Source organism: Contarinia nasturtii, unplaced genomic scaffold (assembly GCF_009176525.2).
Source record: "Contarinia nasturtii isolate CC-2019 unplaced genomic scaffold, AAFC_CNas_1.1 Cnas_scaffold_1371, whole genome shotgun sequence".
NCBI classification, from domain to species: domain Eukaryota; kingdom Metazoa; phylum Arthropoda; class Insecta; order Diptera; family Cecidomyiidae; genus Contarinia; species Contarinia nasturtii.
In genome coordinates, this window is record NW_022198708.1 from 1,224,833 (window position 1) to 1,246,888 (window position 22,056).

At 34.9% G+C, this 22,056-nt stretch overlaps 2 protein-coding genes across 3 annotated transcripts in view; both read left to right on the forward strand.

Moving 5' to 3' along the window:
- Nucleotides 1-521: 521 nt before the first annotated feature.
- On the forward strand, nt 522-2,131 carry LOC116345809 (ribonuclease H1-like). The gene is made up of 4 exons (XM_031775499.1): nt 522-730; nt 936-1,077; nt 1,155-1,417; nt 1,698-2,131. Exons 1-4 carry the CDS (start codon nt 645-647, stop codon nt 2,056-2,058), a joined length of 852 nt encoding a protein of 283 aa, XP_031631359.1. The 5' UTR covers nt 522-644; the 3' UTR covers nt 2,059-2,131.
- Nucleotides 2,132-5,637: 3,506 nt separating this feature from the next.
- LOC116345843 overlaps nt 5,638-22,056 on the forward strand; it is a 75,653-nt gene continuing 59,234 nt past the window's right edge. Inside the window, exon 1 of one of the 2 annotated variants that reach the window (XM_031775553.1) lies at nt 5,638-5,835. The gene's annotated coding sequence lies outside the window, so the exon portion shown is untranslated. Of the gene's footprint in view, nt 5,836-6,115; nt 6,171-22,056 lie in introns of those variants that run through there. The other variant, XM_031775554.1, reaches the window with a different exon arrangement.

Genomic DNA, 22,056 nt, shown 5'->3' on the forward strand with positions numbered 1-22,056 from the left:
AATGATGTCCATAATTGCAGCGAAACCAAAAATAGTTCATCACGCGATAATCGCATAAAATTTCTACACTAACCGGGTGAGCATTTGCATTGGGTCTGATACATTTAATTATACAATTATCCAGAAAATGAGTGCGTAATTTGTATTTCATCATAAATTTGAATCGCCAAAATCGTAATGTAAACAAATTTACAATTTAAAAAAAAGACTCACTCCCAATGAAAAATGGGGGAAAAAAATATCGAAATTCAACATGTTGACGCTAAAATAGAATCCATTTTATGGCATCGTTAAATTTGTGTGTCAATTTTGTGGTTGTTTTGTTTTTCGGTGTACAAACATTTGTTGATATTAATTCTAAATTTAAAGTCGGTATCGTTCGATTTATTTGTGAAATTCAATGCAAAGCACACGCACACATAACGCCATCTATCGTCCAAAAACATGATGAAGCACAGACATCGACTTTTTGTTTTGACACACGTTGCCCGCTGAAATGTCATTCTCATACATCTGTTCGACGTGCATTTGTTTTCATCACAGTAAACATTTGCTGCTTCTTCGTAATAAATTTTGTTTTGAATTTATCGTTAGTGTTGTAGTTTAATTTTGAATTCAGAAAGTAACACACTTTCATTGTGTATATGTACAGTTTATTGCGCAAATCATTAACAAAAATGCCATTTTATGCGGTTGCTCATGGCAGAAGTGTCGGCATTTTTGATACATGGTATTTCAATAATTATTTTTAAACAAGAAATTCTCTACGAAAATGTTTTGTTTTAAGATTTTTTGTGAATTAGTTGAATTAAGATTAAATTTTCTTGAACGAGTAGTTGCGGTTAATTTTTCGAAGTTAACACAATTATAAGAAAGCAAAGCGATTTCAAATTTCAAAGAAAACGAATTGAATGAAAATTATTTTCGTTAAATAGGCCAGAATGTGAGACGCAGGTGAAAGGGTTTACTGGAGCCATTTTCAAGAAATTCAAAACTGAAGCCGAAGCAAATCAATTCATAGACCAAAAACGACCGAAGACTACACTTTCTACACTTACACAGACTGCGACAAGTTTGGTGAGTTTTTATTGAAAAATACACGTCTCAATTTGAATGGATCGAATTGGATTTTTATTATTAGATTTTAATTTCAGAACACAAGAATAAGTAACAAACGGACTCGCGGTGACTCGAGTAGTACAGGTACTGGGACGACGACCAAAAAATCAAAAATTAACGAGGACAAAACCACCGATTTTACGTCAAATATAAAACAAATGAAAAATTATGGTGGTCACCATTTTCTGGAAGATGACGAAGGTTATGTACATGTTTACACCGATGGTTCGTGCGAAAACAACGGCAAACCTAATGCGATTGCAGGTTTTGGAGTTTATTTTGGCGAAGGGCATGCATTGTACGTACACTTTTTATTTAAACAAAGAAAATGAATTGATGGCAACTCTTCAAAATTCGGAAGTCGAGAACTCACTTTAGTTTTATTTTAGTTTGTTTGTTCTCATGCATGGCAATGTAATTACACTGTTGTGAAATACATTATTGGCCTCAAGTATTTCTCCATAAATTCAATAAAATGATTCATGCCTTCCGAGGAAACAACTGAACCATTTCTTGAATAGAATCCCATTTCTTGTCAATTCGACAAAAAAGAACTAAAACATTGTCTATTGGAACAGGAATGCAGCAGAACCGGTGATAGGTCCAGCAACAAATAATCGTGGTGAAATCCAGGGTGTGACAAAGGCGATACATTTAGCAGCCGGTTGCGGTATAAAAAAATTGTGCATCAATTCCGATTCGCAATTTGTGATAAAAGCGGTGACAGAGTGGATGGTCAACTGGAAAAAACGTAATTGGCGATTGAGCAGCGGCGGACCAGTGAAGAATGAACACGATTTTCGTAAATTAGATCAAGTCATCGCCGATAATTCACAGATGAATATTCAATGGAAATATGTACCAGCACACATTGGCATTCGCGGCAACGAACGAGCTGATGAATTAGCACGGCAAGGTGCTTCCACCTATAAAAAATAGACACACATTTCCTACGCTTCGAATCGAATAGTGATTTTTATAAAAAATAATAAACTTTAACTATTTAATCTTATATTTATTGTGTTTCCATTCTATCTTTGATCATTTCGAACTAATGACCGAAAGTCTGACAAGAAGCTTTCAAACTTCGTGGAGACCTCTATAATTCAAGAGCTGAACTATATACATGTGCCTATATATTAGCTAACTTTGATTTTTGTTTTCAAAAGTTATTTCTTGGCCAACTTTATAATTCAAAAGCCAAACAAAATCCACATCATTAAGAAATTGAATCGAACATTTCATATCGTAGAACATAGTTTAACGGATTTTTTTTTTCTTCAATTTCTTCATATTTTTATTTCAAGCATATGCCGTATGAATAGGCAATTTTTATTTTCTGTGAAACAGAACCGTAAGGCGGTCGCACTACTAAATTTGTGTTCATTTTGTGCAAGTGAAGAAAATTATTGTGCAAGCAAATGCATGAAAAAGGTTAAAGGGTTAACTGGTCCCATTTCAAAGTGAAAAGACATCAACACTGACGAAATTGGGCTTTGAGCTTCGAAAAGACAGTTTTCGAAATCATTCTATTTGCATAGAGAACTGAATTGAACTTAGTCTCAATTTCGTTTTGAAATAAAAAAAACCACTCAGTCAGACAATGCTTCTTCTGACTATTTTACGAATTCCAATTGAAATTTCTCGGATCAAATGGATAATGGATTAGTTCATGGATTAAAAAAAATGAAAATGATTGAATTTCAATCAAAAACCGTATAATAAAAGTAACTGAATTTTTACGAAAAGCACGGGCTTCATTTCTATCACAGTGGACAGCGGTACGCGCAACCGTTTTAGTGTGATGAAAAGTCAACCCGTGAAATACCATTGTCAAAGCTAAATATTCAAGAATCGACAATTAATTCTATTTATAAATTATTAATTATTCTACTTAATATTAATTATTAATATTTTTAAGTCATTAAGGTAGTCGATTAAACTTCATGTTTGAACTACCGACTGTTTTTGATTTTTACGGGTCTATAGTTTCTGATTTATTTTGACTTTATTTTTTTTTGTTTTTTGAAAAATTAATTCAGCTCATTCGATATAATTTTAATTGGTGTGAATAACAAAGTAGTTTCGCATCTCATCTTTTTCTCAATCATAAAGCAATTTTCCCAAACGAAATATGGGGGTAAGTTGATTACATCTGAAGTATGTTGTTACCTTTTTATTCCCACCGATTTATTTACAAACGCAAAAATTCCAGAATACCAATTAAAATTGAATTTACTAAAAAAAAACCATTAATTTTCTTTTACAAAATCAAAATATCAAGTCTGGTTGATTCAATTGCAATAAAAAAATCTATATCGTTTATTTAATGTCACCTTTTTCGGTAAGTTTATCGAAAAAAACACTAGACATAATTGTGTGTGTCTTTAGTATAAAAAATCGATTTGGATGCCACAAGCCGCGCGAAAGATGTTATACTGAATGATAAAAGAGATAAGATACATTTTTTTTGCGTTTGATGCGACATATTTGTGTTTCAACTTTCGCCATCCGTGTTACATATGAAATGACCTTTTTTCATCATCTTCATAAATTCAATTTTTATTTTACACAATTTTTGCGAACGAATAGACGAATCATAATAATAATAACGCATAAAATGAATCTCGTATTTGCAGAGCGGATGGTCAATTAAAATTCAGAGTTAAGTTGAAGGTGGCCTGGGTTCGTTTATATTTCGCAGCGTATGCTTTCAGTGGGTTGACGAAGTTACAATGGTATTGTTTCAAACAGAAAACCAATGAATGAAGAGAGCAAAAAACCAAAAATGATTTTTCGTGCCGGGCTATATTCGTATGAACGCAGGGTAGGGTAATGCAACAATAAAAAAAATATGTGTCAAAATGCAAACGGTCACATAAAATGAATAAAGACATAGTTGATTATCGTTGCGTTAGGTCGTTGTGTGTTTTCCACACAAGATTGAGAAAAAAAAGAGTCAGTGTTATCATTGCGATTCGATCAAAATGATATTAAAATTTGCATTTATATGATGATGATATAGTTACGTTGTATCGTTGACGATTTCAAATGGAATGGGAAAAAAGAGATGAACAATTTATGATTTGTGCAACTTGAAGCATTTATTTATAGGCCAAAATTCATAAAGTATATTATAAAATATATATGCTGAATAAATCTATTGTTGAAATGATAAAAGATATGGCCAAATCATTCGGAGAAAAAAAAATCGGCACGCAGAGAGTGAAGTATTTGCTTGCAACCATAAATCAATGGAATGAGAAGGAGTGAACAGAGTTGAAACCCAATGCGAATGCATTCAATAGAAACCTATATACGCGTTCGTAATCAATTTGAAGGAAATCAAGCTCGTTTGTGCGCGATGATATCAAGAGAGTACGTATTCGTTGGCATATGTGTTTTTTCGGTCTCCTTTTCTCCTTTTGTGCTCTTGCCGTCTGTCTATCTTACAATTTTTGTGCACACCGGCTTGTGCAGCAAACACATAAAATTAAAACAAATCATTCATTGAGCATTGAGTTAAATGGCCATAAATTGTTTCGCTTTTATTGTTTATTGGATAAGCAAAACGGTTCCTCTATTTTGCATTTTATTGTTGTTTATGTTTTGGCTATGATCTTTTGGCCTGATCGAATATGTGCGGGGATCCATTTGCAAAATGCTGATTGGAACTTTGGCTATGGATAAGCTGGCAAACGTGCAATGAGTTGGACGCAAACAACAAACTAAAAAGCAAAACTAGAGAGAAAAAGCATCGGCTCAATATTCACATAAGCCCACTTCATAGTCATACATATCACGATATTACAACGGCGCGCACTCTCTTTCTTATTGTATCTCTCTCACGTTCTCTATTTCTCTCTCTTTTTTCACTTATTCTCTCTCTCTCTCTCTAGCCTCCTCTCTCTCACGTCTTTTCTTTCTCTCTATCTCTCGTCATTTCTCTCTCGCTCACACTTTATCTTTTTCACTTTCTCTCTTGGTCTGTCACTCTTCGTTCTCACTCTCACTGGCGGTGGCTCGTTTATTTGCTCGTCGACACCAACCAACTATAGAAAAGAGATTGGCTTTGATGAGAGATATGTGTGATATGTTTTTCTTAGCCTCTCTGTGTAGCCAAATCGTGCTCACTCTTTCTAGCCAATGTTTATGTTGCCGCCGCTTTCGTCTTCGTCGTTGTTGTGTGCACTGTGTGTGTTCAGTTTGGTCGTTTAATATATGCTTATGAAGTGCACATTCGCGTGTGTGCTTTTTTATGCTTTTTATTCGCTTTTCAGCAACACACATAGTGTGTATAATGCCGTGTAAATGCGCGACTGCATACACATTTATTGCCGCCGTGTTTTGTATTTATTCACATGCTTGGTATTGGTTGTATTGCTGATTTTGTTGTTGTTGTTTCTCTCTTCTTTTCGGTTGGTTGCTAAATGGTTGGCTGGGTTGCGGCATGTGAGTTGAGAAAACGGTTATGCTGGTCTATGGTGTGCACGATAAACAGAATTAACTTAGCGGCGGTTCACGACGGTTGTGTATTTTATAGTTAAAGACAAAAAATAATATATATTTTTTGTTATACCATTTTCATATCGCTGAGCAGCGATTTTTTTCGTTTGAAATTGTAATTTTCCTCAGCATTTACAAAAAAGAAAAAAAAATCCAAAGAAAATCAAAACCATCGTGTTTATTTTAAATAATTATAAAGTGATCAATATTGTAAGTTTTAATTGATTTTTGTCAATACATATATTTTTTTTTCGTTGTCTCGCACAATTTGCAAATTCTTTTTGTCTAAGTGAAGTGAAAATAATTCGATAACGTTCAAATTTTCATAAAATTCCATGTCATTTATTTTTTGGTTTTAAACTTTCATTTATTTTTTTGACCGGTAACCACAGATGGTGTGTGCTAGCGAGTGTATATGTGTTAAGCTGATATCATTTATAACGGTTATTGTTTTAAAGAGAGCAAAAAAATAATAATACTACAAAGACAACAATTACAATGAAATGAAGAAAAAAAATATGTCGATTTGCCTTCCAATTAAGTCGGTGAGCTCGTGGTATTTTTTTGTGTTTTGTGTATAAAATGTGTGCTTTTAGTGCAAATCCAACTTTGGAGTCTAGAAGGAGGCTAATATGTAAACTGATAAGACTCCAAGATTAATATGAAGCTTAGAACAAATTATACGAAGTTGAATGAACGACAATGTGGATTTTCTTCTTCTTCTTTTTATTATTTCGTTTCGCTTATGCGAATTGATTTTTATTATTGTTATCATTGATCCCAACTATATTTATTATGCATCTGATTAATTTTGCCGTTTGCCTGCTTTATCACTTGACCAATATCACAAATTCTCTATCATAGGCATGAATCTCGTGTGAGTGAGTGAATTTTTTTTCTGTTATATGTTGTTTGTGTGTGGAATTGTATGTGAATATTTTTCATTGCATTCGCAAATGAATGCCATGTGCATATTGTGATTGATTGCGATCATATCGAATTGAAAATGTCTTGACTAAAGTGAGGGCACACTACGAAAGAAAAAAAAAAGAAACGAACGCCGATTTCTCCATCACTTTGCATTTCCAACCATTATGACGTTGGCCTATTTTTTGTTATACAGACACTTGAGCCCAATTTGAACTTGTCAAAGATGAATTCTCTATTATCAACAATTCATTCATAAAAAAGAAACAAACAAACAATGTGTTTGCGCGCACAGGTCTTGCCACGCGTTGTTTGCACCATGGCAAAAAGTGGGTCAAATTACTTGAAACAACAGAAACAAAACTGCATCGTCTCAGTAAACATTCAAAACAAGTGGAAAATCTTTAGAATTCAGTGCAGTTTCATTTGCCAATGGGCCGTTATGGCATAACAAGGGGATCACCACAAACTGTCAGAGCGAGAAGTGACAAATTTCGAAAAAAAAATTGAAAAAAAGAGTGCCAGAAAAATTCTCACCTAATTGGAACATGTTTCGATGCACTTCCTTAAAAAAAGTCTTTAAAAATTGTCAATAAATTTTGAACCTTCGGCAAAAACTAGAAAATTAAAAAACGAGTTTTAACGAGTTTTCATTTCACTGTATTTAGTGAAAAAGTGCTAATAAATAATGATGAAGTTCACCATTTTTCTTCGTATTTTTTAATTCAGTCATTTGAAATTTAAATGGGAGAATTAGAATAAATATCTGAAATCGATTTCCACTAAGAAAAAAAAATCGTACTTCTAACGAACTCAAAACACATTGGAACATTCTTTGATCAATTTTTTTCGAAATAAATTTCACAATCTTGATTACACTGTTGTCTTCAGTTTGATCAAGTTGTTCTTCAATTTGAAAATTCTTCCAAGATAAATAAAATATAAAAAAAAATCTACTCCATTTACAATTCAAATCGTTCGTGAAGAATAGAAATTCTTTAATTGTACTGTAAAAAAGCTAATCATCACGTTCACTTTCTTTAAAATCTATTTTTACGCTGAAACGAAATCGAAATGAGATGACGAGGACACCGAAGAAAGAAGAAAGACAGAGAGCGCTCCAATATCTGCAATATGATTCAAATGGACAACGATGTGATGTGATAGCAAGTTTTTTCTTCTTCTCTCTTTCAGCCACGTTTCTTTCATTCAAAAGAAATCTTTAGAGTTGTTAAGATCTCAATATAGTAAAATCTATTTTCACTATAATTATGATAATAAAATTAACGATCCTCATATTACACCGGCGGTTGTGTGATTGAAAATGGCATGTGATTGATATATCCATTGGAAATCAAATTGGATGGATTCATTGCTCTAAAGATATGCTCGATTTAGTGAGTAGAGAGAGAGAGAAAGAGAGAGTGCGCGATTGCGATTCGTGTTCAAATCAAATTGCGAGGGTCGCATTCGACGGACACAATACAGCCTCACATGGTAATTCTTTTGGGTGTTATGTTCTCTTCTGTTTTATTCAATTTCAATTGGTTTTCATGTGGTCAGTGTGTTCTTGGCAAAATACAAAAAAAAAATGCGTAAAGCGTCGGCCGCAACATAAACATACATACGCTTTTTGTGCTGCTGCTGTTGTTAATGTCGTATGATTAATTTTGATCTAAAGTGCAAGTGATACACCATCGGTGTGGTTGCAACGGTGCACTCGATGCTGTGTGTGATGCGAGAGTAAAACTACTTGTGTATATATGTGAACTGATTGCATGCGCTCGCGCGCGATCGTAACAACAACTTTTTTTTGTTTTGTTGTGCTCTTTCTCTATGCTTTGGCACTCTCTCGCCATCTCAGGCCAATCTATTATCTTTATGATGCATGTAGAACATAAAATGATATAATCAATCTTCACGCGTGCACCTACAACAAGTTACACTGTTACTGCTTACCGTTTTGTGTGTGCGTGTATGTTGGCATGAGCGAATGGTGCATACCGATTTGTGACATATTCCACACACAATTCAGAGATTGAAAGGGGAGCAAAGTATGCTATTAAAATGAATGCCTCCTGTACGAAAATATTGATATTGTTTTTTTTTGTCTTTCGCGAAATGAATTGAGCAGCTATGGTACCGAGTGTTATGATCAAAAAAAATACATGTATGAGTGTTTCAATTCAAAATTAATCGAATATGCAAATTTATTAGTTGGTGTGTGATTTGCAAGCATCGTTTCTGAAGAGAAAAAAACATATTCCGTTGATTTGAGAACATTTATGTTTTATGATTGAATAGCTGAATAATAATAATAATAAAAAAGATCCCAAGTGCAATTATAATCTCTCTATCTCAAAGTAATTGTATGTGACTATGCAACTTGGTGCTGCCACTTTTTGTTCGCATTGCTTTCAACGAGTTATTTCTTGTCTTCGGTTGATGTGTGTGTACGCTTCTAAAAGTAAATCAAATCGACACTGAAAGAGTGTAAGAAGAGAAAAAAATGGAGCACAAGTGAAATAGAAATAAGATGAATAAAAAAAAGTATACGATACAAGGCAGTTGAATTATTATTATACGAGAGACCAAACGATCAAACGACAAAAAACATGAACAACAAACAGTCACACAGAGACAAAAAAAAAGATCGAAACAACACAACATTGATGCATTATGCGGTGACAACAACAATTCATAAATGAATGTTAATAATACTGAAGAGAAGAGAGAGAAAAAAAGGCACACACAAAACCTGTATCAATTACGTTTTGGTACACATACGATATATGTGCATACACAACTATCGTGCGATACATACATCAGAGACATGGTACACATAATATGATGTTTATTGGCCATTAATGGCTGTGATTCGGAACGTTGGCCATCGTCATCGCTGCCACCGGGATACGGTATTCTGGATGCAATACACAGCAACACGACTGTGTAACACTGAATGTACTCTTTCAAAATGTGGTCGCGTCAAAATTTGAAATCAGCAGAAAACACACAGTGCATAACACGTACCTCTTATTCATCAAATAGTTGCGAACGCCAATTGCGTACACAGTCTTATCTCAGACACAATTCCATTGTGTGCATATTCTTTTTATAAATAAAAAAAAGTAGTCGATGCAAACATTGGCCATTTGGTGAATTATTTTCTAGGCGAATCGAGCGCGTGAATAGTGTACATGTTGAAGGCACTTGGGATTAAGATAATCTTGTTCTCTCTCGCTCTTCTCTCTCCTTTGAATTCAATTTGGCGCGATTTATCGGCAGCCGCAAATGGTCAAAAAACATTATTTTGACACACTGTCGCCGTGCGATGATTCAAACCAACAACAAAAATTAATCCGAAGAATTAAACGACTACTAGAAGTCGAATGTAGTGGACACTGGTAGCGAAAAAAAATACACACATTCGATTGCAGCATACGCAAAAACATGCTACATAATCAGTAATGTTTTCGATGAATATTTTTGTTGTTGTTGTTGTTGTTTGTGAAATAGCGTGAGCGCGAACGAACGCGCATTTGTCGATTTTCTACTTTATGCTGTTGAACATATTTGGAACTACTATTTATTGTCGGCACTACTGTTTTTTTTTCTCGTCTCTGCAAAATAGTTTTTAACATTTAGTTGTGATGTGGCGGCGGTGGCACCACTAATATGGTGCTCGCACCCAAATACAATGTATTTTCAAAGCCGATACAAATGCTCATTCATCAATTTTCACTGTTTAATGTTTTTGCTCTATGTATCGTCGTTGTCTTCGACAGCCACAGCCTATCATCGTGCTGCATTTTTCGCATATCGTTGTCCCATTCAATCGTGTTGGGTTTTTTTTCGGTTCAGTGCATTTTGTGTTGTCATACACACTGAGTTGTTATGATTTTCAAAGAGTTCGCGATCTTGATACTCAACGGCTTGCTTTTTTTTAAAACACCCATACAAATGTTGCTGCACATTTTCGCATCGACTCGTATGGACACATGGGAATTATGCGATCGCATTTTACTTGAATCACATACATAACACAATCAATTGCAATTAATAGAGAGTGAGAAACAAACAAAAAAAATGCAATGCACTTTCTTCAACAAAAATGCAATTTCACAGTTGCAGCTTATGTGGTCGACAGCTTAAGAATCGAAAATGCGCGCCAATCAAAGAAATCGCAATAAAAACGGCGCGCTACTCTTATTCTCTTGTTAAAAATGTGTATATTGGTCACTGGCCGTGTGATGTTTGGTCCATGTGCTTAAGGCGCTAAAAGAAATCGACGATCTCGATCTCAAACCCGAACAGAAGAGAAAAAAAAACACCGGGCACGCCAAAAGAAAGAAAGGGTTCAGCACGCTCTACATCTCACTCTCGATACATGTGTGTGTGTATATATGTGCGAGTATTGTGTTGTTGTAAAGTGTCAGCTTTTTTCGAGAGCATAGCGTAGGCTTTTCATGAATGGCTTTTCATCGATTCCCACTGCGTTTCTCATTGCCGGCTGTCAGTTGTTGCCAGGTTATTATCAACTTAATTCCAATGACTTCGAAACGTATTATATACAATATGTAATACATGTGTATATTTGGTGCATTTTCTCGATCAAATATATTTCTGTTGAGAGTGAGTGCGACCGTAAACGTTTCATATTGGCCCGAGATATGTGTGTTATGTAAAATGTCGGCATGGCTTTTTTGATCCGGCGGCGGCGGTGGCAACGGGTGCGCACAAGTGAACGAGTTGTACTGGACACAACCATTGTATATATCACAGTAAAAGCGGCACGGTACACACGCAAGTGAATTAACTTAGATCAGCACAAATATATGTGTGAAATTGTGACCAATTTATATATTTGGATAAATATTGATTTGATACATTTGAAGATTTATTTTTTTGTTTTAAATAAATTTGCCAAAAATGCACGAACTTCATTCAAAGACGTTCCGGTGCCTTGGATTTTTCTTCGATTCTGATTTGAAGTCAATTGCACCGCAATGCTCAAAGAGTACCGAGTGAAGAACATAGGTATTTCATATTGAAAGTAAAGAATTATTGCATTTTTTTGTTCGTAGCAATCAATTGTACGCTTAGTTGGTGTCACTTTCCAATGGTTTTTCAAAAGGAATTTCACTTTTTCTAAAGATTATATCTCTCTTTCTAAGTAATAAAATTGCAACACATATTACAGCATGATGGATTTTTTTAACTTTCGAAATAACATAAAATGCAAGAAAAATTTGTTGAATGTAAATTAACTTTGTTTGGATTTAGTTGCAAGTCGCAATTGGATTTGGAATATAACAGCTGAATAGATTGTTCCATTCAATTGCATTTTTTATGGGACTAAAACTCCGAACTTGAATTTGAATGCAATTGCAACAGTTCATGTCGCTGGGGAATTGAAGTAGAAGGCAACTCTATTGAAATGAATCGATTGTAAGCCGATTTTTGAATTCACCGTTAAGTCGAATAAATGACAGATATTCGATTGACATGCTGCCAAATTACGAACCAGATAGAAGCCCTCCAGCTTCATTTATAATTTCGGGGTTCATGCTGTACAATGGGGTCTATGCGAATTATATATTCGAACCTTTCGGACCTCCAAAACTTTAGGGAGCCCTCGCTCTATCGAGGGCATATTTTCGGTCGTAATTAAGGGAATTAATTTCACCCAGATTCGACCAGTTTTAGGTCGAATTGTTCCATAGCACCCCTGAAACAGTTAATTTATTTTTTAAATCGTAATGTCAAAGATAATCGATGGGAAAGCAAAAACGAAGAAAAATGGTATATCATTGAACAATTCAACTAAAACGACTGAAAACTTGTATCAAAACGAGATACGATTGTGTCAAGAACGTTTGATTGGCATTGATGGTCGAATGGTTTGAAAATTGCATTTTCACTGTGTAATTGATGAGAAAAAGCTGGCCAAATCTTAATCAGTGTGTAGCCACTTGAAAAGCTTGCAACTTTCTATGCAGAAATGTTCAATTGCCACGATCTCTCTGTCGCTCACTTACTGTATCTCTCATCAGTTGCACACTGACTTTTTTAGTATTTTCGTTAGTCGCACCGCATGTGGCATTAGATTATCTAATCACAATCATAAAAATGCGCCGTTTATTTGGGCGATATCAATCGCACAGTGTTCACATTGTTCCGAAACATATTCATTACTTTCCCACGTAATTCATAGTTTGTGAATGACGAGGCGCGTGAGCGCGTGCAATCAAAAAAAGATATGCAATTGTGAGCAACAACAACAACGTTACGACAAGGTAAGGCGATGCGAGACAAGACGAGACGAAATTCGAAATGAAGCTGTAAAACTTGTGTACAATGATAAACGGGGCAGTCATCCATTTCTGCAAGAAAATCTGCATAAATTGCTTCCATTTCATCTTCGTATTCACGCATTTGATTTATCTTTCGGTAGAGTACACACATTCTTTTTTTCTTCGTTTCTTCTGTTGTTCGCGCTGTATTCGCTCTCTTCTGGTGTGTTTGTGTACACAAAGGCGAACCTGTGAAACGGAGTACGAGTAAAAAAAATTGCTGAAAGAAATAAAAAAAGATTGGATTTTTGTTTTCGGCTGTGTGTTGTGTTACTATTGTTGCTATTGATCGCAATGATGTAATTACGTTATCAAAAGCGAACACCCAGCGTTTGGTGTGCCATTTCATATTTCATGTTTCAAGCGAAAGAGAAGCAACAACAACAACAACAAAATATAACTTGGCCGAGTAAAAGTCGAAGAAAAGAAAGAAAGTGCACACCGATGTTTGTGGCCGCTGTTTGTCGACGTTGTCGTCATCGTTTCTGATATTATTATTATTGTTTCGGCCGGTGATTATGTTTTTTTTTACTTCTACACGAAACGCATGAACCAAATTGCGAGTGAGTGAATGAGACTACTTAGTGCTTTAAAAAAACCTGTGAACCGAGAAAAAAGCAGTCGCGCGCATTGTGTGTATTTTTTTCTTCTTCGCCTTATAGTTGCTGTTGTTCGCACATACGTCGATCACATTCCGCAACAATAAAGACAAGTCACTTTTTTGGATCGGTCAATGTGTTTTCGGCTCTTTTATTTTAGTTGATTGAAATAATTAGTGATTTTTCGAAGCAAAGAAGCCCATGGACAGCAATAATGAAAAAACCACACACCAACCGAAGAAAGCAACACACATGCACATTGTCAGAATGAAAGCAAAACTAAATACGGAAAACGATTTGCTGAAGGAAAAAACAATCTAGACCGAAACCAAATGGCAGAGTGAGTGTGTGTGAGAGAAAGAGGGAGATAGAGATAGAGAGAGAAACGAGCAGAAAAACCAAAATATGAATTGCAAGATTGACTTTCTTGTAATCGCATTTTATGATCTGTCAAAAGTGTCAGAGTAAATTAAATAAGAATCCATAACAGTTTCGCTCTCATTCACTCCGACATTCTCACTCTCTCGCCTGTTGATTCGCGTCAATTCAAATGCAAAAGCGGTCAGTCCCTTGCCCGTCCGTCCATAGCCATTCCCAAATATGCGACGTGTATTAAATTCAAATATGGAAGAAAATTTATGCAGAAAAATGCGTAAATACACATAATTTTATCAGTTGTCCGATTCGAAACAATCTCACAGTGTCTACAGCGGTTTATCATACGCACGTGTTTGGTTGTTGTTTTTCATTTCGTCTCTTTCGCTTATTTCATTCATTGTATATTTATTTGTGGTGTGTACAGTTTATTTTATTTTTATTTTTTGGTGTACTCTCAAATTTCGCGAAATATTTTCCCGTCATTTAATTTAATATACCGTATCATTCGACGATTTGAAAAACGAAATGAATATGCGTAAATTGTAAACCATTTCTTTACCAATCAATATTCGTTCTATGAATAAAGATCAAATTCCAGCGTTTCAAAAAATTCAAAATACCATACGACAAATGGTATAATCTATGGCCGCGGCAAATGAAAATTCATGAATTGATTTTATGTGTGGAAAAATGATCAGGATTTGGATATATGGGATTTGTAATAGTTTTATTTCATTCATTGAAAGAGATATATGGGCATTGAGTTTGTTGAACCAAAAAAAAAACGGTTACACAATATTTCATATCATTCACTGACATTTTTCAGAGCACACAGTGCATTCACAAAGATTAAAACCGAATGAGAAATGGACAATGAGAGAAAGAGCGAGGAAGGGGATAGAGGAGGACGGAGGGAGTGGAAGTGAGAGAGTACAACAGACATAGTAGGCGATACAAGGGGTGGTAAATTTAAAATTACTCGAGGAGTAATTTCCGATCCACTCTTCATGTGAAGTCATCTGACCCCATAGTCAGAAGCTATGATGACAGAAAGAATTATAATATTTTAATGAAAGTCGGTTATTAAAAATTGGGTAAGGTAAATAATGGCAAACAAGGAAAGGGAGGAGAGTCGAATATGTGATTTTCGAGAAAGAAGGGAAAAGCGAATGAGAACGAAATAAGGAAAAGTGACAAAATCTTCCATTAAAAATCTCATTTAAAATCTCATCAATTTTTAATATTTGCATCATTTTCAATAAATGTCATCGTTATAAAGATAGTAGGTGTTTATTTTATTCAAAGTAAAAAACGGAAACGATTAGCAATAAAAGCTAATTTACTTCTTTTTAAAGTTTTTCAAGAATTAAATTGTCATGTCAAATGGCCATATGGACATTAAAAATATGTACTTGCTTCTTCATTTCAATCAATAAAAATGTGACAACCGAATATGGCAATAAAATTCGCAAAATTCCACACACATACAAACACACACACAAAACTATGAATACAAAAATCAAAATCGAATCTTCAATCTCTCTTGTGTGCGTCCGAACGGAAGATAAATTGATTGAACGTTAAGGTTGTCGTTTTTATGCAAGCATTGCAACTTTTATTGCCATCACACACACAACATTCATCATATTGAATCGTGTAGTCTGTGTTGTTTTTCTTTTTATTTCTCGCCTTATTCAATCGTAATGCAGCAAGTTTGTCATTAAGCCATTACAATTGGTGTTGCCAATTGCGATGATTTTCTATCAACATTTTTGTTGCAAAAAATTCCCGAGAAAAATATGTTAAAATGCGAGAGAGATAGAAGAAGAAGTAAACATTGTTGTTACGTTTTTTGTTGTGGTGTTTGAAGAGGAAGATAAATTGTTGATTAATAGCATTGAGTAGAGCAAAAATGTACGCTGGCTGCTGAACCAGACAAAAAATCTTCAAAAAGCAATAAATTGAATTGAGAGAAAAAAAAATCAGAGGATAGAAATAAGCATACACACCAGAAGCGGCAACAGCACCGCACCACCACCAAATGGATGTAAAATAAAATAAAACGGGTTTTTGTTTTATTTACGCATTAGAAAAGCACAAGTGGCGAATAATTTGGCGTATGTTGAAATAGAGACACCAAAATGCAAAGAGCTCTTTGTGTCTATCTATCTTATAGCAACAACAACAACAAAAATCACACACATCAAATTCCAAAGCGTGAGAGATAAAAAGGCATTTGAAATCGGCTCACTGACAGAATACACACAGCCGCTTTGATTAATATCATGTCATATAAACATAAAAACACACATATGCGTCACATACAATTGAAGCTGGCGAGAGTTTTTCGAGAGCACAATTTGCTACATATCAGATTTGGTCACAATTTGATTACAATTAGCCAGGCGATCGCGTGCGCAACCACATTTGTGAACTAATTCCCACAATGCGACGAAAATCGTAACACTTTTGTTGAGTGTCGTTTTTTTTTTGTTTCAATCCACATTCAGACAAAAGACACATTTTCAAAATGATACTCAAGCATTAAATCAATTTTTCTTTCTCTATCTGCTTTACTTACACAATTTCGTGGTACATCTGGGCACGGAGACACAATGGCTCGTAAATGGTAGCCATAATTATGTTTTAAATCAAATCGTCATCCGTCGAAGCATTTTCATTTCACTCGGTCCAATGAATGGACTTTTTATTGTTGTTTGTTAATGGAACGTCTTAAGCGCGTCCACTTGAAAGCAACACACAATGTTGAAGCTGGTGCTATTGACGGCGATGATGATCATGTGTAAATGATTGCCGCTTGCGGTGATGATTACCGCTTTTGGGTGTACTTTTGTCAAATATATATTTTGATCTCAATCTCAATCGCCGAAGTGTGAGGCACTTCAGATGAGTACACGTATATACGAATTCAATTGAAATACGGATGGCTCATTGAAATTTAAAAATAAAATTGCCGATGTTTTGTTCGGATGAATTGAAAGAGATTTTTGCACATGATATTATTTCAATTGCGGCGATATTATGACTCGAAGGCAATAAAAGTGATATACATAACATCTATATCGTGATTCATACGATACAATGTAACCAATTGATCTCTACCGGGAGGGAGATCTGATTAATTCACCAACTGAACGAGATAATAATCAGCGCCTCGAATTATAGACTAATTTTGAAACTGTGTGCACGATGAAACCACCGATGAAGCATCATTTCATTTAACTTCATGCCCATTTTAGCCTCTCTCGTCCGCGATACAATTAGCCACTTAATTCGACGATATTTCACATCCTAATTTTAAGTCGAACTATTCGATCGCTGAATCACGACTGTTTCGGTAGTTCTGTTTTATGCTCATTTTTTTATTCGTCTCAGACGCGGTGAGACTCTCCATGAATTCGTTATTCGCAATTATATTTTCTTGATACATTCATCGTGTTGGCCTTGCTCTATGTTTACTATACTGAACGATTGAATGAAATCAAGAGTTCATACATAAAATAAAGAGTTAAAGAGTTCTGGTTTCGAACACATGTTCTCATTTCCATACGAGCCATATTTTGTTTTAATTTTAGTTCATAAAGAAATATTTTTTCACATAAAACCAACACCGTCATATTTCAATTTTCGATTTGTGTGTCTACCCGACCAATTTATATAATAGTTAAATGGTGTGAATCAACAATTTATTATTCTAAATCCGCTATCCATCTCTTGATGTTTCGACTTGATCAGTCTGCTGTTATCACAAGTTCTAAAAAACGATGAAATCAAAACAAAAAAAAATACTTACCGCACAACAATATTTTTTGTGGATTTTTCGGCGTATTTTCGTGTTGATCTCATGCTCCCTCTCTCTCTCTCTCTCTCTCTCTTCACTTCTCACGATCATCGTCAATTATTCAATAATAAATTTAGTCGAGATCCACCTTTTCGATCATATCGTCTGATCTTTGTTCATCTCATCGATCCAGCTATTATAATTTTGATTCTGCGCTGTCAATTTCGTTCCTTTGGAAATACAAAGATCCCAAAAAATGACAACAAAACGTTAAAATTCCAAAACAAATCATTTTTTTGTTGTTATTTCCGTTTTTGAGATACAAGAAAGATGAAAAAAAAGTACGGAACATTTTATCGCTGATCTATCCCCAAGCGAGCACAACAAATCGTGTCTGTTAGTTGGCGTTTGCCATTTGTGAGAACCAGAGTTGCGATCGCAACTCTTCCAAATTGTCTCTGTAATGACAATCGAATAATCAAGTAAGAATCGTCACACACAAAATACGGAAAATATATATCGACTATCACTTAATATGTGCGAACAGTGAATTGCCTAATGGGCTTTGTTTTATTGAATATTCAACAATGGTCATTTTCATCGCGCGCGTGTGTGTGTTTTTGTTTGTGTATTTTTTTCCCGACCATCATTGATAGTATATTATTTAAATATAAACTGTTTGAACACGAATTTGATTATATTATGGGCCGGATTTGGGATTGTGTAAAATCAGCCAGTTTAAATGAATTCAATAAATGGTCAAGTATGATTTCAGTCTCAAGTTGAGTCGTCAAGAAGTTACCAAGTGAATAAAACGCGCAAAAAAAACCCAAATCGAGAGCATCCAAACTATAATAAATTGAAGTCTTGAGCTCATAACTGCCGACAAGATAAATCGAATTCAATTTTCGTCTCTTCTTTCATTTTTTTTTCGCGTGTCGGTTGTTTGGTGTTCAAATCAGTTTCTGGTGTAATATTATAACATAATGATCAGTTTGATTGCGTATTAATCGATTGGTTGGCGTTTTTGATTTGTAACAGTTAATCGTACCGCTAAGGAAGCAACTCAAGTGACTCTTCTTCATTAGTTTTGTGTCGTTGTCTTCGAGTCAATGATATATATTTTTTTATCATAATCGCATTTCGTTATGAACCAATTTTTTTTTTTCAATTTTCGATTTTCAAGACACACATTTCAACAGAGAGACAGACGCATATACACAGACAGATCATTTCGATTATAATTCACATTTTGTAATCGATCGAAATGGATAATGGCAATATATGCTTAGCTAGCGCGCGCGTAATCCCTGCTTGCGCGACGCGCACTCTCGCCTCGATCACATAGCAACAAATAAGACAAGCAAGCATGCCCATATATTTACATACATAAATCATATTAATTGTAATTTATACAACTTGTGACATCTGATACATTATATTATCAGTTTTATATGTGTACACCGCAGAAATGGCACAAACATCATGGCTAATTGTTATTTAATCAATTGGCTGAATGTTTTCATTAATGATGTGTTTCTCTCTCTCTCTCGCTTTCTCCGACTCCTTCTCTATCGCGGCTCTTCGTTCTTGTCGCAACAGTTTCGTTTTGAAATGGAATTGCATCAGGGGCGAGGGTCAAAGGGACGGACATATTTACTTGATTAGACACGAGGTTCGTCGCTTTTAACGAGCGTTTTTATATGCGCAATTGCAAAATGTGTTTTTGTTTGTGAAAAAATTGCTTTTTCGTTTGCTTGCAACTTTGTAAATTCAATTGTATTTTGTACCATAACAAATTGCGACCTTTTGCGAGTATTTATCCAAATTTAAATTCGAGTATTTATCCAAATTAAATTTCTAATTTTCCAATTCAGAATTTCTTCACATTTTCAATTTCAAATGTGTACATCTCATCTTAAAATTTCTAGTTTTCCAAATGTAACTTTAAAATTTCCTGTTCAAAAGTCAGTAGCGAATCGAATGAAATGCAAAACAGAATTGAAAACCACAAAGTTCGAACTGTCCATTTGGTTTGAATTGCGAATATTAAACTGAATGTCTTGACATGGTGGTCTCTTTTGTAAATTGCAATTTTACATTTGTTGTGCACATTGCAAAGAACAAAAAACAAAAAGACTGGCGCTTTTCTGTGTGGTTTTTTCCTGGCATTTTATTTGAATCGGGTTAAAAATGTCATCTAAGTGCGCAACTGGTGCAAACGCTGTGCAATTGTTTCTTGTGTAGTTCAGTGGATGTGGTTTGTGCGGCTCTTTTGGATCACGCAATCGAATCGATGTCAAACTGAATTTTCGCGAAAAGTCAAGCATCAACGAGAGCCACACATGACCTTCTGCTACCATTTTAGCCAAAGTCAATCAGTGCCGACTTGATTGCCGCTTGACATCTCGATCGTATTTGTAAAATGCACGTCAATCTCTCATTTTCTGTCCAGACCCGCATCAATGTTGATCAATGCAACAATTTTTCTATAAAATTCAATTACATAATCGCATAGAATCAGGATTGTTTTTTTCTTCTGCTGCTGTTTGTCATTGTCGATGTTAAATTTTCGATAAGGACTTTTTTGTTTGTTTGTTTTTTTTTTATCGTTGTGGTAATAATTTACTCGTTTGACCTGTTATCGTTCAAACTAGACAAAAACTACTGTCAGTAATAATAATAATAATAATTTTTTTTTGTTGTGCTTGGCTTCTTCGTGTTTATGTTATGTACGTTTGTATTTATATTACGTAATTTGATTTTTCGGCTGAAATTTCAACAAAACACCAATAAATTATTGACAAAATCACTTGAGCAAGACATATGATGCGCGTCCGTTCGCGCATCACATCAAAAAAAATTGTTATATACACCAAATATTTCTACTTCTTCTTAACTTGTTACATTGTTTGCTTGGCTATTGTTGAATCGGCATTATTTGCTTCTCTCAAGCTGATGAAAAATGTGCGGCGCGCATCCCATGAATTGTGTGTGTGTGAATGCGCTTTGCCTGATGCCCTCGTAATCGAATTATATTTCGAGTCTGAACGCTTTTTTTTCGTTCATTCGATGTTTCGATTACTTCGCACAGCACGGGGAGAGATTTGTCGTTCACCACATAACCTGACATTCAGATCTGAAAATCTAATTAAATTTATGAATACGATTTATATATTAATGGAGATCGATAAGCTTTGAAATTATAAAGTGAAACAAAATATAATGAAAATATATTATTATGAATTTTAAGTGGTTGTACACCAGTGTGTATAGTTCAGAGGTCAGTATTGGCTCGATCACATTCGCGTTAATATTTCAACATAGACAAAATCGCATGAGACATCATTTTTTATTCGCTTTTGTGACACTGACTATATTATGGGGCGATTCGATTAATCTCGAAAATCAAATCGAGCGAAAGAGTGAGCGAGTAAAAGAAAGAGATAGAAACTGTCTTATCATTTTTTGGCTAAAAAAAAAGCGGCGGCAATCGATCAATCGAAATAAAAACATTTTTACAACAATAAAAACCTTTAGCCATCAAAGTTCTTTGTGAGAAGACGAAATCAATGTGAAATATCAAGAAAAAAAAATTGGGTGAATCGTAGAAAGGCGAACAGGTAAACAATTACACATCAGTGACCAGTTCGTTCAGGTTGTAATAAACCGAAATCAAGGCTTTAGAGTTTGTCGGTTGTGTTTCGTGTGCGTATACCACAGAGCGTGTTAATTTACCATCTCACAAAATTATTATTATTCAGTGAGTTGTTGTTTTTTATTGTTTTGATAAATCAGTTCGATGGTTCGGGATTAAAATCATGCTGACCGAGATGGAAAAACTCTATCGTTGACTAAATGAAATGAACTGAAGCAGAAAGAAAAAAACAAAAACAAGATTTACATTCATAAATCTCTGCACAATGCCGAATTTGTGTCTTCACAATTCCACAACGGCAACGGCAACAGCAACGACGACGACGATGAAAAAAGCATCGACCGAAAAGCATCCGAACTCGTTTGCTTTATGATTTCGTTGTGTATATTTTTCTCTTCTCGCCCGTCTTCTCTCTCTCTCTCTCCCTTCATTCATTGTCGCATTCAAATGTGATGATGTGCAATAAAAATGTGTTACAAGCGGTAATAAATTGATAGAATTTTATGGTATTCGTGAATTTTTATTCCTTTTTGTTATGCCCGAGAAAAATGGTTGTTGTCACCATTTTGTCTGGCATGATCGTTACCCATTCAAACCAATTATAATAATAATCGCGCTACTAATTTCGGTTTTGTTGTTACTAATAAAACCCGATTTCATTGCGATTATATTCACTGAATGCTCGGTAGGCCGATCAAGACAAACAAACAA